The sequence below is a fragment of the Tachysurus vachellii genome, chromosome 10, assembly GCF_030014155.1.
Source record: "Tachysurus vachellii isolate PV-2020 chromosome 10, HZAU_Pvac_v1, whole genome shotgun sequence".
NCBI classification, from domain to species: domain Eukaryota; kingdom Metazoa; phylum Chordata; class Actinopteri; order Siluriformes; family Bagridae; genus Tachysurus; species Tachysurus vachellii.
In genome coordinates, this window is record NC_083469.1 from 6942609 (window position 1) to 6959947 (window position 17339).

At 36.4% G+C, this 17339-nt stretch overlaps 1 protein-coding gene across 1 annotated transcript; it reads left to right on the plus strand.

Annotated features, from left to right (window-relative positions):
- Positions 1 to 4567: 4567 nt before the first annotated feature.
- vgll2b (vestigial-like family member 2b) lies at positions 4568 to 10468 on the plus strand. Its single transcript, XM_060879285.1, has 4 exons — positions 4568 to 4857; positions 5121 to 5415; positions 7321 to 7737; positions 9142 to 10468. The coding sequence occupies exons 1-4, from the start codon at positions 4771 to 4773 to the stop codon at positions 9183 to 9185; spliced, it is 843 nt and encodes a 280-aa protein (XP_060735268.1). The 5' UTR covers positions 4568 to 4770; the 3' UTR covers positions 9186 to 10468.
- The last annotated feature ends 6871 nt before the right edge of the window (positions 10469 to 17339 follow it).

Below are 17339 nucleotides of genomic sequence, written 5' to 3' on the forward strand. Positions count from 1 at the left end.
TATTATAGATATAAGAAGTAAATATGTATCACACCTGTTAGTTGTAATTGATGTAAATGATTATGGGTAAAAACCTTACTTTTTAAACCTTAGTTTATAACTAAACTTGAACAATATTGTCAATAAGTAAGACATTGTGAAAAGAGTCGCGATGACTGTGTTAGTTTTTAATCAGTCCTCCACTTTCTCCAATTTTTTTCAGGACACTGCTTTAAACTAATGGCTACAACAACCTGAGGACAAGTCCCAGGCGAAAGGGACATGGATTCACTGCTGAAGCAGAGGTTCTCTCTGCTACATATAGAGGTAACCTTGAGAACTGAGTTTGATTAGAATGTCCAAAGATTGTGGAGAATCTCTGATGGTATCAATCTGTGACCAAAGAAAAAGACTCCTAAAAAAGGGAGACTTAATCAGACAGGAAGGCTATGAGTAGCCTTTTTACCCAATGACTCTAGTGGGCCTTGAAGGGCCCCAACAAGTCATGGTTTAAGGATCTTACTTTAGCGTTGGTTGATCTGATTCCTTTGGAAGAATGGAAAGATGGTTATTTGGAGCAGGTCACTAGCAGATTCTCAAACTCATTAAAAACTTTGGTCTAGCTTATGTCCCTTATACACAAGTCAATCTTATATCCCAGGATGCTGAGTGGACAAGTAACTGCCAAGCATATTCTCTTAATAATATGATTTAATCACTTGTACAGAGGATTTATTTTGGAAAGAATAACAATGTACCAGTCCCTGTGCAGTGGAATTAAAGGGCAGCACTAAGTGTCTTGAGCTGTTTGGTACTAATGAGGGTGGATATACAGGATAATTTGATAATTTCTCTGGCACTGGGGGCAAGGGATCAATTTCAGAGACCAAGCATGGACAGATGGATATCCGAGAAAGGAATGCTTTACGTAACCATTCCTGCTCTCACGAGATGATCTAGGGTAAGACTGGCAAGTGTTGATCCGAGTGGCTGGATGTGTATTTGGAGGGAACATTTCTGATTTCCTTGAATGTTGGAAGCAGGCAGTGCAAACAGACAGGAAAAGGTTCAGTACAGTGATTTGTACCAAGAAAAGTCTCAAAAGTAGGAGAATAAGTTCAGAAACTGGATACACAAGCTCAGAGAAAGCGTGAGTCAGAGACAATCACAAAAAGAGATCAGTATGGTAAAGTGATTTTTGAGGGAGTACATTAGATTTACTGTTTGATACTTTTTTCCTCTTTCCCCAGTTTAGTTAATGTGAACAGGAGATCATTACATGTCATACTATGTCTGCTTATCGTAGTTTGATACAGAAGTGATTGGGTTATAGTTATTAGTATCATTGGTGAGCTCACAGCTGCCTGTTCACAAGAAGTAGCTGTTTGTCACACTCTATCTGTGGTGTTGCATCACGCCACTATATCCAAAAACAGCCAGAGAGGGAGGCTAACTCACTCAGCACCAACCCATCATAAGTCTGCCTACTCAGGAAACTCACATCCCACTGGGATATACTGACAGGTCACATATATATATATATATATATATATATATATATATATATATATATATATATATATATATCTCAATGTTCAAAATTCAATGTAGTTTTTACATCACTCATTAAGTTACACTTTGATGGATTAAATGTAAACGAAATATTTTTTTTTCATAATAGACTTCTATTTAGAAAGCCATTTCACTTAGCAATCATAAACTCACTGAACGTAGAGTACACATAGAATTTAAGGGAAGCAGAAGGCTCTGGGTGAAGTTCCTCGTAACGTCGCCAAGAGTGCCAAGAGAAGGTGCTAAATTTGATCAGAAATACTTTTAAGATATTAAATATCTATTTTTTAACACTACTTGTTCAGTGCAAAATTAGCCATTTTTTATAGTGTATATGTCAGAATTATTCTAAAATCATATAAGATTATAAAAATATATGAAATAAAGGCCTGTGTCAACATTTGACTACAAAATAGTCATCTCACCATAACCTGTTTCCCACCTTTATGATTTTGACATAGAACTTTTTAACCAGAACACAATTATGTTCAGGACCCCAAACTTATGAGTCTGAACGTTTAGTGCACGAGCCTGGCAACCATGGAGATGTGACTTTCAAAGGGGTCTGTGGCTCAAACATGTTTTTGAGTCTCTTATCTATGGCTATAATCGTCCTAATTGCTGTGCTTAAACTTAAACTGTATTCAATAAGCAATGAAATTCTTAGTTATCTTAAAGAAGAAAAGAGAGACATAGAAAGAGTAGGTATTGTGGGAGTATAACCCACGTAGCCTATGTTATCAGAGGAGGAAGTGTGGATTAAGTTTAAATTACTCCTCAAGAACCAATATTTTATAATGATTAATATGAAGTTTGTTGAATTGTTTGATACCTGAATTAACAAAAAAATTAATAAAGTAAAAAATAAAGCTATTAGAGGAATTTTTTATTTAGCCGGCTAAAAAAAAAATGACAAAAAAAAAATTAAAATGTCAAACACACCTAACTATTACAGATCTAATCATGGGAAGAAAAAAGACTAAGCTTACCTAATGTTCTCTACAATGATAAGGGTTCTATACATATACAACAACTGTGTTTAATAAAAAATCATTGAAGAAGCTGTTTAAAGTATAATATACAAATACAGCATTTTGAAAGATTTTGCAGGTTAAACAGCTTGTCTTAAGCAAAGAGAGCATGATTTAGCTAAATAACAATGAAGACAATTGCAGTTTAGCTGCAAAAAGATGATGTAAGGGTCATCCTGAGGAAGAAAAGCCCACATCAGAGACATTCCACCTCACCTAACAACAAGGGCTGAAATTCTGCAAACATTTTGCGCTGGTGTCTTAACGTTCTATAGTGCTTGTCAGACAACTTGTCACATAGAGCTGTACATCTCAACTACAAAAAAGTATTTAAACCTTTAAAGGAAACCACAGGGTAAAAAAAGGAAAATTGTCAGACTTCTTATTAAATATGAATTAATTTTTCTCATATAATTTAATGTGGATTTATCCTGGTACCGTACTATGGACAAAACTGTTGAACATGAAGTTTCCTCAAGTCTTTGTGCTTGTCAAAGTGCAGGTTGTGAGTTTGAATACAGAGATTTCTTTACCTAGCTCTTGGTATGTTCAGGGTTGGTGACATACACTTCACACCCACGTGATTTTCTGAGAATGACGCAACTCAAGACCTTGAAATTATAATGAACTGGCTTTTTTTTCCTTTTCCAAAAATGAGCTAAAAATGCTACAAAAATGTAATTTACATATTCCTGAATATGCAAAATCTTAAATATAACTAAAATATAAATATAAAGAGAATGTTATATTTATCTGGGTTTATATGTTATTTTGTCTTACTTAAACTTTATCATCAAATTATCAGGTACAATTATTAAGCATCAGGATGTCCCAAAGATCTAAAGAATTTAGCTTATTTTTTTTTAAAACATTATCTACATGATTGCCTATTTTTTTGTAAACACACATGGAGTCGTATCCAACTGTGGGTTGAATCACTTAGCACTTTTGCCTAATAGATGCAGGGATGAGGGTTTGATTTCCACTTCTACCCTGTATGCACAGAGTTTGCATGTTCTAACTATGCTTCAGGGGTTTCCTCCACAGTCCAAAGACCTGAGCTGTTTGCTAAATGACATCTCTAAATTATCTGTAGTGTGTGAATGAGTGGAAGTCCCATGTTATAGATCCCGGGCTCTTCGTGAGCCTGTGTAGGATAAGCAGAACAGAAAATAGATGGATGGATAATATAACTGTTTCATAAATTATGAGTTAACAGTTAATCCAAAACCAAATAATTGATCATTTATTCATTGCTCTTAAACTACAAAGTATGTGTGGTGTGTGCATGTGTTTTAATAATGAGTGGTGGAGGTAGGTGAGGCATTTCAGCCTGGACCAAACCCCAAATCAGACGAGGTCATGCAACTGCCGTAAATGAGTCCAGTAATTGAATAATTACTATTCAATTATTCAAATATGATCTAAATCCAAATAATTAACTAAAGTACAACTTTGTAACAGATGAGTTAATGCTGTTTATGCATGCTTTCTTTAGTAAATTCATGATCCGATAAAGGTTTAACTTGAACAAGAGAGGTAACACACGTGAATGAAAATTATGAGTGAATGTATGAGTAATTGAACATTATGTGTTTTTGGACAGTTTTACTCCGGATTTTGAGGGTGGGGGGTGATGGTTAGGGTCGTCCAGTTTTATTTTTGGAGCTGGGCAATGACCTAGTGACCCTTTAACATTCCAAATACCACAGTCCATGTGTAGACAACTGACTTTAAAATGAGAGGTTGGTAGCTATAGCCTCTCATCCGTGTTAATCAGCCGAATGACCCACCTTTCACTTCACCAGCAGCCTGAATAATCTTTCAAATAATTTTTGTTCCAGACGCACATGAAACCCCGTTTGAATCCCCACCTCTTTTTCGTGCACACCCCTATATGGCTGTGATTGGCCAGAAGTAAATTACCGACGAGCCTCAAGAAGGGAGATTGTTTCAGAATCTGTATCTCCACGCCGAACTGTAACACCTGGAAGCCTGGGCAAAAAAAAAAAAAAGCCCGGCACACAGAGAGCTAAAAAGGGGTCTACAGGAAGGCTGCATCTACCGATCTACCCGGGTTCCTCTGTTGGTTCTGCTTTCCTTTTTTTTAACCGGAGATAACGCGAGGACAGGAGAGCAGCGCGCGCTTTGGTTGCGGACGCTGGAGCGGCGCGCGGCGGCGTTTATCATGAGTTGCCCGGACGTGATGCGCCCGCTTTACGGCCATTTCGCCCCTCACGCGCCTGGAAGCGCTGCGTTCGTCGGCAGTTTTCCGGTGAGTTATTGACTCGAATCTAATCAGAAATTCAGTATACAGTTTTTTTCTTAATTTCCTTAATTGTTTTTTCTTGGCCAAATGCGCACCATAGAAACCTCTCCAAAAAGGCGCATGGATGTGAATTCTCTGTGTAAAGTTTTAGATGTTAAGAACAATCATGCACTCTGCTTAGTTGTCAGTAATGCACACATGCACATGGATAGGTATGGCAATTACGACACTGTTTGGCAAACGCTCTCTCCGATTCAACCCTGTCCCAGACTTGTGTCAGCAGTCCATCGTCTCGGCACAGGAACCTAATGGACGCCTCTGGATCAGAGGAGGTCCCAGTTTTAGGAGGGAACCCAGTGTCAGGAAGCCTGTCTTCATCCACGTACTCTTCAGGTGGACAGAAAGAGAAGCAGGTGGGGGAAGCTGAGTACCTGAGCTCTCGATGCGTACTTTTTACCTACTACCAAGGGGACATCAGCAGTGTGGTGGACGAGCACTTCTCCAGAGCACTTAGCTCCTGCACAGGGATGAATGGCAAGAGAAGAGCCAGTCAGGCCAACACAGGTGAGCCCTGAGAAGACACAAATATAGTGCATTCTATTAGGGAAGTCTCCTTTACATACACATCTCTCATATTTAGTTCCAAATAACATAGCGGTGTTTATTAGACCCTGGAATTTACCCTCAATCATTTTAGATGTGGATGAAGCAGGTTAAAATAATATTAGCAGATATTAGAAAATGTTTAAAAGTGTTTTTTTTTTTTTAATTCTAAAATTAATAACATTGATAACATGACAGGCTGGTGCCAGTCATGTTGTTTAAGTTTATTTGTCAACTGCAACCTGCCCTAGCAACTGAGAGGATCTCAAAAATTTACAAATGTCCTCAACCATTTGTGTGCTCATAGGCGGAGGACAATCACTGATCGTTTTGTCCCCTAAGAGCCTGCGTATTGGCCTCAGTAACAATACAGTTGCCCTTGTTCCCCTCTCTAATTATTTCACTCTCTTTGCCATCTATATTCTACTCCTCCAATGTGGCTTCCTGCCTCACAACAGATACTATGTTTAAATATGGTGGTAAGCTCTGAGGCTCGAGGCTGTATCGCCTTCAAACAGCTCAGGCAGCCTAGCTATCCCCACACCAAGATTTATGTCTGCTGCCCCCTCCTCTGATTCAGACTACATCACCGGTGTCTTTTTTCAGAAGAATTCTAAATATAAATGTAATGGCTAAAAACATAAAATGCCCCCTGACATTCTACAAGGGCTGACGAGGCTAGTGAAAACAACTGGTGGGGTGAGAAGGCGGTAGACAGGAATAGGGGAGGGTAGCAGAAGAAGATCAGGAGAGGTGCTATGTGGTAATAGGGGGTTAGGAGGGGTTTGTTGGGTTGTACTCTTTCAGAGTGAGAGATGTCATCACAGGAGGTGATTTAAAGTGGCAAAGTCCTTGTGCTGTGTTGCAAGCAGCATGAAATTGCTACCTTATATAGTTTAAGCTTATGCTCTATGGAAAGAAGGGACAAGCTTTTCTCTGGCCTTTACTCCATGGACTACCTTAAGTCCTCTTCCCTCTCGTTACGGTTTCTTATTTAACAAGTCATTCATATTCTGTCTGACAGTGTCATGTTCCATCTCTCACTGTCATCTCTCCCTGTCATGAGGCTCTGTTTATTTATGTGATCTATTATAAGATCATTTGAGGTACATGAAACACCATATGATCCAATCTGAAAGAAATGAGGTACAATCATGTGACATGCATGACTTCACTTAGAAGCAGGGGTCCTAATGTGGACACAATTTGCTACTGACAGTCAGCTGCCTTTGGACCAAGCCTGTTGTTTCCCTTATGAAATCCTATATTAGCATGCCATACCATACTGATAAAGTGATTTATTTAGTTACTAGTTGAGCAAGTAACTGACTTTTTTTCTACAGATGTCTGTGCAATCACAAAATGAGGCTATAAGAAAATGGGACATTTTACAATTTATTTATACCAATTTATACTGTTGCCACGTGACACCAGATTAGTGTATGTACGTGAATTTTTTAAATCACAGAATATAAATTGAGAGCAAACTAGTAAAATGATCAATATGTAGCCATTATACAAAGGTGCATTAAATGACAACCTTAAAGTGGGACATAAATTTGAATTGAATTGAATATCTTAAAACATTTGGACAGTTGTTAAATGTAATGCTTACACTGAACAAAATGGAGATTCTATGGAAACATTATATGCTTTTCTTCACCTATTTGCAAAAAACAATGGAATTTTACTCAGCAAATTACACTTGTGCCAGAATACATTTTTTTTTAATATAAAATCCTTTTTTAATCCTGCTTGTGGTCTGACTTTCTCTCTCTCTCTCTCTCTCTCTCTCTCTCTCTCTCTCTCTCTCTCTCTCTCTCTCTCTCTCTCTCTCTCTCTTTTTCTCTCTCTACCTTTCTCTAGAACCAACATCTCCAAACAGTCGTAGAAATTTCCCTCCATCCTTCTGGGACAGTAATTACCCGTCACCCCCCAGTCGACCTCATTGTGACCCAACAGGGACCCCCGCATACTCTGTGGACCCTTATGCTCAAGCTTTTCATGCAGGTTTATCTCATGCCCATCCTCATGCACATCCTTCTGACTCCTGGGGATACACCCAAAGTCAGGTGTATGGACCCCCACGGTCCCTCCATGAACTCTACTCTGCACCTGGACTGGAGGCACACTATAGTCCCCTGCTCATGCCTGCTGTCAGGCCACCCCACCTGCCCCCCACCCTGCCTGGCCATTATGATGTAGCAAAACTGGAACCTACACCCACATGGCCAGGACTGCTCCCACCAGGAGACATGGCGCTCGCACTAAACATGGACTCAGGTAGGAGGAGTTCAATTTGAGCTTCTAATTCCCAGATCAGGGAACACCAAGTGAAAAAACACCAAGTTCTTGAATGTCTTAAAGTTTAAAAGATTATCACTGAAGTTCATAATAGTAGACATAATAGTGGTCTCAAAATAGTAGCCAAATTTGCAACCAAATGCAACCCTGACCAGGCAGCTACTAAGGATGTTCTAATTGCACAGTGTGTCTTTCTTTATGTAAGCTTAATATCTCTAAGAGAGAGTACTGTACCTCCATGGAGTCCAGTCTTGTCATGTCTCTAGTCTTACACCTTATACCTCTAGTCTGAAATTGTAAAATTTTCAAATACAGATCTAACAGTGCATTGAACCATGCAAAAACTTAAGAATTTGAGATTTTGAGAACAATTTGCTATGCAACTATAATGTATAGTGTGCTAGCTTGCATATAGACATTAGATTTTTCTGGATAATATACTAAAATGACAAAAACGACTAAAGATATACTTCTCTTAGTAAAACTACTATTAGCGTTTGCTTCAAACTGAACTTTATTGGGCTCCTCCAGACAACAATAAGCTAGAATTAATAAATTGGATGTTATAAGAATCTTTACCTCTTGAAGCTGTGAATAACAAAAGAGAAATGATCAAGAACCAGGTATTAATTTTGTCTGAGTTTAATTTTGTCTGAGTTATTTTTTCTTAAAATTCTCAAATCTGATTGGTCAGATAATGTTCAGTAGTGTTCTATAACATCAGGTTTACTGAATATTAATTTGCTTGTTTCTGTACGATATTTCTGTAGTATTAAATTACAGGCACTGGTATGTCAGAATCTAAGCTTTAAGAAAATGAATTGCTTTCCGGTTTCTTTACAATATGACAAGCCAGTTATAAAATTAACAAGTCAGACAACTAAGACAGGAAGTAACTAGCTTCATGGATGGTTCACAACATTAAGCTCAACTCATAAACAGACAAAAGTATGATGTGTCGTTGATGAATAAACTAAAAACTGTTATTGTTGGCAAATTGTCATGGTTTATGTTGAGTAAAACACTAAACCATGCTTTTATAGGAAAGTACTTACCTTTGTGGTGTAACAGTAACAGTCATGTTGTTTTGTATCACACCACCAACAGACATGAGTCTTAGAGCAAAAATACTTAACTTTACCTGATGTTTGGTGTAATGGTACACATCACTAACTCCTATTTGCTCCAATCAGCCTGACTCAAACTTTTACTCTGCTGTAAAATCTCTGATAAAGATGACATACAGAGAGTATATAACAAAGAACAGGTACAAACCAGTACAAGAAACTGTTGGTGCTCATTGTCGTCAAGCATCCATGGAGACCTGTCTTCCTGCATCCTTATTGACTTGTCTTTTGTGCCCATGTCTGCTTTGCACTCTAGGGCTGCAGCCGCATAAGAAAGGAAAGGAGCTCTACTGGTTTTAACGACCATTTTGATTATCAACTCGTCCAATTAAAGCTCTGGAGAGCTGGAGACCGACCCATTGTAACCGAGCTCCTCTCTATCAGACCCCTTCGGCCTTGCCAGGTTTATCTGTGCACCATGGAGATAAAAAGAGGATGGAGAGAGAACAGCAGAAAAATTAGACGGGCCCAGCTTTGTGCATCTGCCTTTCTCTGTAATCCTTCCACTCTCTGTCTTTTTTAATCTCTCCTGTGTATTTTATTGTGTGGTGTAACAAAAAGCCTATCCAGGCTTCCAGGCCAGTCAGTTGACTTGAGAGACTTGAGTGAACAATGGAGATGCTGGATGGGAAATAAAGAAATGACAAATAATAATTAACAAGCATGAAATAAATAAAGGTTATAGTGAATATTTCATGATATATATTACAGCTCTGAGATGGGATTTTCATATTTATCACACTTTGTATTTATATTTGTGGGATATGGAGAAAATATAAGTTGCCAAAAGGATATTTATGGTTGTTTTTTTTTAATTATTAATGAAGTGCGTTATTCGTTTCATTTTAAATATGAAAGCATATCGAATGAATTTGACTACATTTGAAGGCCAGTGATTTGTGGAAGTGTACTACTGAGAAACCTTTCACACTAAAGTAGCTTCAGTTAGGAAATTATGTATATAAAATCTTTATGTATTCATGTATGTCTTCATGTATGCCATGTATCTGTAATTTTTCATGTATAATTAGTACAAAACCCTGCCAATGAAATCACATATTTTATTTCATTTGTTTGACTTGTTTTCAGTTATAGAAAGCATTTGTAATATTTGACATCAACACAGTTTTCATTTGTCTAGAATATTTTTTTAATAACATAAGTCAATGGAGGAAAAAATAAAAGCAAAGGCATATTGATAGTTAATGAATGTCTATTGATGTTAGTTTTATTCTACATTATTCCTGAATACTACACTCACTGTTGTTTGTTCAGGGGCCTGCATGCTTATTATCATTTTTCAAACCATTAAATTAATTCTATAATTAGTTTAGGTCAAAAAAATAATGTGAATTCATTACGCACTATTTTACCGTCATGTGACATCAGGAAAAATTGTGTTAACTTCAAGGAAAAATGAACAGCAAAACAATTAACTTGTCATGAAAAACAACACAAAAGATGTGAAATATGGGAATCAGTCAAAGTTATGTTTCAGATATGATCTTTGTTCTTTGAATTTTGCTAAAGCCGTTGAATATAAGATAAATATTTGTGTTGTATTTTGCTTCTATTTATTTAAATTCACATAAATAAATTCTTTGTCAGTCTGCTTTAATTGAATAAATGATCATTTTTCTCAGATAAACTGGGATTAACTTTAACAAGTGTTTTGACATACTCTAAATCAAACATGACTGAATGTGTTGGGTTGCCAAGTTATAGAGTGTCTGAATGCCGGTGAAGGATTGGCATGTAGTGAGAAGCTGTCAGTGGTGTTGAACAAGGTGTGTGTGTGCATGTGCGCGTGTTTATTGGCTCCACAGGGACAATCCATGTGCCTGAATTCAGACTACTCTAATCTGAATGTATATTGTGTGGTTTATTTATATTATTATTTATATATTTAGTTAATAGCATACATTTTTAGAAGAAAATTGTTTTTAATCCCACTATCCGGTGTCACCCAAATGAGGATGGATTCCCTATGGAGTCTGGTTCTTCATTCATTCATCTTCTACCGCCTATCCGAACTACCTCGGGTCACGGGGAGCCTGTGCCTATCTCAGGCGTCATCGGGCATCAAGGCAGGATACACCCTGGACAGAGTGCCAACCCATCGCAGGGCACACACACACTCTTATTCACTCACGCACTCACACACTAGGAACAATTTTTCCAGAGATGCCAATCAACCTACCATGCATGTCTTTGGACCGGGGGAGGAAACCGGAGTACCCGGAGGAAACCCCCGAGACACGGGGAGAACATGCAAACTCCACACACACAAGGTGGAGGCGGGAATCGAACCCCGACCCTGAAGGTGTGAGGCGAACGTGCTAACCACTAAGCCACCGTGCCCCCGAGTCTGGTTCTTCTCAAGCTTTATTCCTCTTATCACTTTATGGAGATTTTCCTTGCTACCAGCTTGCTCATTGGGGATAAATTTAAATGTTTATAAATATTTCAAAATGTAAATTTAAATAGAGACTTTCTCTAAAACTGCTTGGGAACAATGTCTATTGTTAAAAACGTTATATAAATAAAACTGATCTTTGAAATATGTTTATGAAGACACAGCTCCTACATCCTGATTTAATAAGTGAAAATAATATTTCTTTATTATTATTGAAAGTTGCCAGTGCCACAAGAAATCATACATCAGCTCACTCACACACACACACACACACACACACACACACACACACACACGTACGTTAAAATGGTAGAGCCATGCAAAAGGGACATTTCATATTAAAAGCTTTAATCACTATTTTTTTTCTGGACAGAATTAAGGTATAACTACTGCAGATGTTTAAGCGGCACAGGAAAGAATTTAAGAGAAGACACTGCCCTCTGTTGGTAATGATGTCTATTGCTTCCTCATTGCAGATCTACAACAGCTCCAAAAGGGATGGATTTTTTTTTTTTAAACTTTGTTGATTTATAGTTTTTCTTCTCAACTGTAATAATAACTTTATTAGGTAGTGTAGGTTAGTCACTGCTGTTGATTTGTGATTTTTATAAGAAGGTGTACATCATATGCAAAAACTATTTTTTTTAAAGCTAGGCATGTGTTACCACTGTGACCTGTTGGTGTCTCTCATGTTCTATAATGAACAGAAGAAGAAGAAGAAGAAAAAGGTAGCACTTTGTACTTTGTCAACTCACTTCCCATAAACCATTAGTTAAAATTAGTAACACATGCTTGTTTTTTTTTATGTTAGTTGAAAATTTTTCTACAGTTTCAGTTTTAGTTTTTTAGTTTAGTAGTTGTGATACAGCACTCTGTCTATTAAAGCACAACTAACACTTTTAACATACTTAAAATCTTTGCTCATTGCTCAAGGTATAAGCTCAAATAATAATTATATAGAAACAAATTCTGATAAAGTTATGAAGATAAATAAATGAACGAGGAAACTAAAACCAGATTCCATACTAAACACATGTGCTTTAGTATTAACATGTAACATGTAACTAACACAAGACGTATTCATTCTGCTACATTATTCTGCTTCTTACTACAAAAAAACATAGCATTTTTACTAATATAGCAAAACCTGTTCAGTTCTGTTTAGTTGTTTTAATTATTGTTGACTACAACAATCCCAACACACACACACACACACACACACACACACACACACACACACACACACACACACACACACTGTAACACAATCATAATACCTGAAATAACAGTCACATGATTAAACCTTACCAAAGATCACAGGTTGAGCATAATTGTAAAGATATAATATAACATCAGAATTGTAATGATTCACAGCTCAGTACTGTATTTCCTCATAATTCAGCTTATTTCACAAGAAATACTCCTGCACACAGTTCAGAGTGATGACCCAGCGTTTCCCACACATTACCACAAGCGTGTGTGAGACTATGAAAAAACAGTAAGATGACAGCAAGAGTGTTTATTTGTGAATTTCTCTAGGATTTGATTGGCCAGATAAAAGCACTTGCTCTCTATGAGCTGATAAAGCAGAACACCACACTATGACTATAAAAAAGCTGAAGTTCTAAATAGTATAAATAAATAAAAAAAATAAATAGTAAAACAACAATAACAAAAACAACAACAACAACACAGTGTGTATTAGTATTTCTACAGTTATGTGAAAGAGTGGTTTCCCTGTGAGATGTTGTGGTGGTCTCAAACCCACTCTCTGGGTCTGTCAGTCTGAGAGTAGTTTCAGTCACATGCACTGAGACTTGTGTTATTGTACATGTGTCTGTCTCAAAAACAGAAATTCTGATGGAGTTTCAGAAGAGCTAGTCTCATGCTAAATAACTTTAGGAACAACGTTGTTGTTTATTCGTTTTAACTTATTTCTAATCTCTCTAATAGCTAGTATTATCATTCAGCTGTATTAGGTTGTATCATAGGAGTTTTTATTAGGTTAGCTAACATTTATGAGACAATTGTTGTTGCCAGTTAGCCTTGGCTAATTCCTAATTTGTTTGTATTATCAAAGATTTTATCATTCTAGCTGTTACTTAACCTTTGTTACCTTAACCGTTTTCACATTGTTCATTGCTAATTCCACGAAAGAGACACTAATTTGCTATCAGTATTTAAAACCAGTGTGGTTTTTGTGGCTGATGTTTTTGAGTTTGTATTGTTTTGTTAATCTTTCTTATAATTTCAATTTACTTAAATAAATGTAGGAGGCTTTTCCGACTTGGGGAAATAGATTAATATCAGTTTGGATACTTTTAACACTTCAGGACACTAATGTGTAAAACAAATAATCTGTTCATTTGACTCTCAGAGAGAATCAGAAACAAACAGGATGTCTGATGTAGTTAAAACCTATTCCAAGAAACAGAGAGAGAAGACGTAGGCGTCTTACCAGTATTGCTTGTCACAGAAAACTGAAACCATTGGTACAAACAATATGACAGTGTTTTATTATGTAGATCTTCTTTCTCCATTAATAAATGTGTTAGTAGGTTTTAGGAGCTGATATTTAACAAATCATGAATGAGCGTGAGACAGGAATCCCTGCATTATAATGATGATGCATCAGCATAATACATAATTACCTTCAGCCACAGCATGCTAAAACAAACCTTTAGAGAACACATTAAATTCACAAAACAAACACTAACACTTATCACTTAAGTAAATCACTATATACTAACTACTTTGGTCACAACTGTAATGTCATTAAAAATAACTCATATCTATACATTACTGATCAATTTCTTGTACTGATGTGCAAATTTAAGATTTAAAAAATATAAATTTATTTATAATTTCCCACATAACATCACCATATGTCTTAGACATATAGTGCCCATACTGTCAGCACATTTTCACTGAAACAAAAAAGTCCCATGTTTCATAATTGTTGACTTTACCAGACATACTTGAACTTGATCCTTGAATGTAGGGTTGGGAGTCTAACACATTTATTTTGTGTCTTAGATATTTTACAGGTATGTAATTTTTCTTACACCAAAGCAGAACATATGGCCTAGGGCTCATGTGAATGTATAATGCCCTTTGGTCCTGTTATTTTATGAGAGGCGCTGAAACCACTGCTATGCTGAATTGCATAAACATATAATGATGTACACAATTTTTTTTTCTGTGAGATACTGTGGTGGTGTGCTCTCTCTCTCTCTCTCTCTCTCTCTCTCTCTCTCTCTCTCTAACTCTCTCTCTCATGGTTGTGCTTTGAAGCATACTTCACGTGATTATATAGGGGAAAGCTGGCACAGCTGTAGCATTTCTCAATAGTCACATGCTTGTTTTCTCTAAACGCATGTACACAACTTTGTCTTTTTCCATTATTGAAAAAGTTCATCACGTTTCTATAATTTTGAAACATAACCAACAACAGTGAAATTCCACTCTTGAAAGATATTTGTTAAAAAATATCTAAATAGAATAAAAGAATAAAATAAATAACATTTTGTGACAGATTATGTTCAGATTGTTAGCAAGATTATGAGAATAATGGGCAAAAATTTGGCAAATTGTAACAAACCAGCATCTTTCTTCAGAGGAGCTTCAGTCTGTTGAGATGTAGTGTAAGGTGGCAGCACTGAGACAGGAAAGAATTCCCTTACTGATATATGAATAAGAATTAATGGTAACTGATGCTCATGAATCATAGAAATATATATTTTAAATAATAGAATTGTGGTAGAATCATAGTAACAGTAATGGATGTCCATTGGACATTTTTAATGACTTAATATTTTCCAGTCTACAATCAAAGATATTTCAAAGAGTAATGAATGCATGACAGCTTCATATTTTTCATGAAGTACATCTAAGTTTTGTGAGTTCTGATTATGCAGGTTTGCAGATAAAATTATAAAATTGGCTATCTTGGTTCCATTGAAAATCTCCAGCCCTCACAGACCATATGAGTAAATGAGGAAAATTGTGGATTCATGAAGCAATATAAAAATAATGTTCGAATTGTGCAGGCTTTCATATATAACAGTTTCCTCTCATACTCTCGCGATCAAGGCTATGTATCACATGGAAATGCTCATGACTTATTCAATTCTCCAGTCTTTCTAGAGTATGATGAGTCACCTGTTGTGTCCAGGAATGATGCAAGACAGGCATTTTGTCATTGTCACACTCATCAAATGGCCACATGACTCCACACCAACAGAAATGAAAACAAATAACTTCCTTGTACAGATTGTTGGAAAACAAACATTTGTGTCCGTCATAATCTAACTTTTCATAGCCCTTTGATTCTACACATGATATGAAAATCTGCTAAACTGTCATTTAGCCTGTGAGAAAAAGACTGCTAAATCATTCCCAGGTTGTATCATGGCACCATAAAAGCCTCTTGACTTGACTTCACTTGACCATGTTCAGTGCCAAGTTTATTACGGACTGGATAGGTATAGTTAATAAAAAGGCATCTACTTGAACCCTGCATCATAAGACACATAACTGTGTCAATACACTGTCATGTGTCATGTGACATTACTTTCTGAACATTTCCAGTTCCGAAGGTAAACTTTATTATAGCTGCCATAAACATGTCACGCTGAATAAGCTCTAGCTCAGACGTTCTTATATATTTTGCAGGTAAGAACCCATTTACAAACAAATCACACACAGCCCAGAGCCACATATCTTTAATAAACCTGTTCATTATAATCAATTAATTATTATAATTTAAATCTATGTAACTATTAGTCTTATTACATATTGTTTTGCCCTGTGCACTCGGATAATATCTTCTGACACTGCAGAAGCAATCATGATAACAATATTTGGATAACCACTTTGTAGATTGCAAGAGGAAGAAAAACAGGAAGTACGAATATGTTCAAAACTCTTTCTAAGAAAGTGAAACACAGGCTGTTTGAAAGTAAAGCTCCATCATCTACAACGTCAGAAAGTCTCTTAGAAAGAAACTTTATCTTACAGCAGGCTACAGTACAACAATTCAAAATCCACCCATCTGAGAAATTTGACTGAACACATGCCATAGTTGGCTTTGAAATGAATGTATTAATTAAAACAAATTTTGAATAAAGCTACATTTATATACAATATTTGACATGGGTGCTACATGTAATCTCTCTCTTTTTAAAAAAATAAATAAATCAAAATGTACTAAATAGTCTGTCCTGGTCTTGGATTCTCCTGCTTAAAGTGTTTGTCCTGCTAAAAAGTTTTTTCTTGAACATTTTTAAACACCTTCAACTCACACACTTACTTGGAAAATCTTTACAGCCTAGTGCACTTGTGTTCTGCCATCTGTAATGACTCCATAGTCCCTCCTTTTCTACCCTGTCACAGTGGTTAATTTTAGGTACACATATACTTAAAATCTTCACCTAGATATAAACTGTTGTGATTTGTTCACCTGGATGTGCTCATGGCTGCAGGAATCCTAAAGGTTTTTCTACTTTTAGATTTCAAAGACCTTAATATGACCTATTTGTTTATCTGTTAATGCAATTATACAGTAGTTACATTTAATCACTGTGTTTTGCAGAAGGCTAAGGAAAGACTTACATTAGGTTATGTAGGTTAGACAATGTCACTTCAGAAGAAAGGTTAATTACACACACATGGTTTTATGAAATTTCATATTACTCCAGTGTTTAAAGCTAAATGTTTGGATATAATCTGATTAATCTTGTTGTGATGGACATTGTGCAGTCTAGGCAAGATGTTTGGTTCCAGTTACCAACCACAAATAAACTCATCATATGATGAAAGACTGATTTTCAGACAAAATTATACAATATCTATTAAACAGGAAGGTTAATTACCTGCCAGTGGTTTTATGAAAACTCATAATCCTCCAGTGTTGAAAATAATTTACTGATATAAATTGAGGTAAAAATGTCATGATTTGTAGTCCTGTGTCACAAAGACTCAAAAAGTGTTATAATTCCCCCCAAAAGTTTTTGGTGTCCTAAGTCTGTAACCTAGTG

Coding starts and splice junctions, on each gene's coding strand:
- vgll2b (XM_060879285.1), top strand. CDS start 4,771: ATGAGTTGCCCGGACGTGATGCGCCCGCTTTACGGCCATTTCGCCCCT. Junction 5,416..7,320: donor AGCCAGTCAGGCCAACACAG/GTGAGCCCTGAG, acceptor ACCTTTCTCTAG/AACCAACATCTCCAAACAGT. Junction 7,738..9,141: donor CGCACTAAACATGGACTCAG/GTAGGAGGAGTT, acceptor TTTGCACTCTAG/GGCTGCAGCCGCATAAGAAA.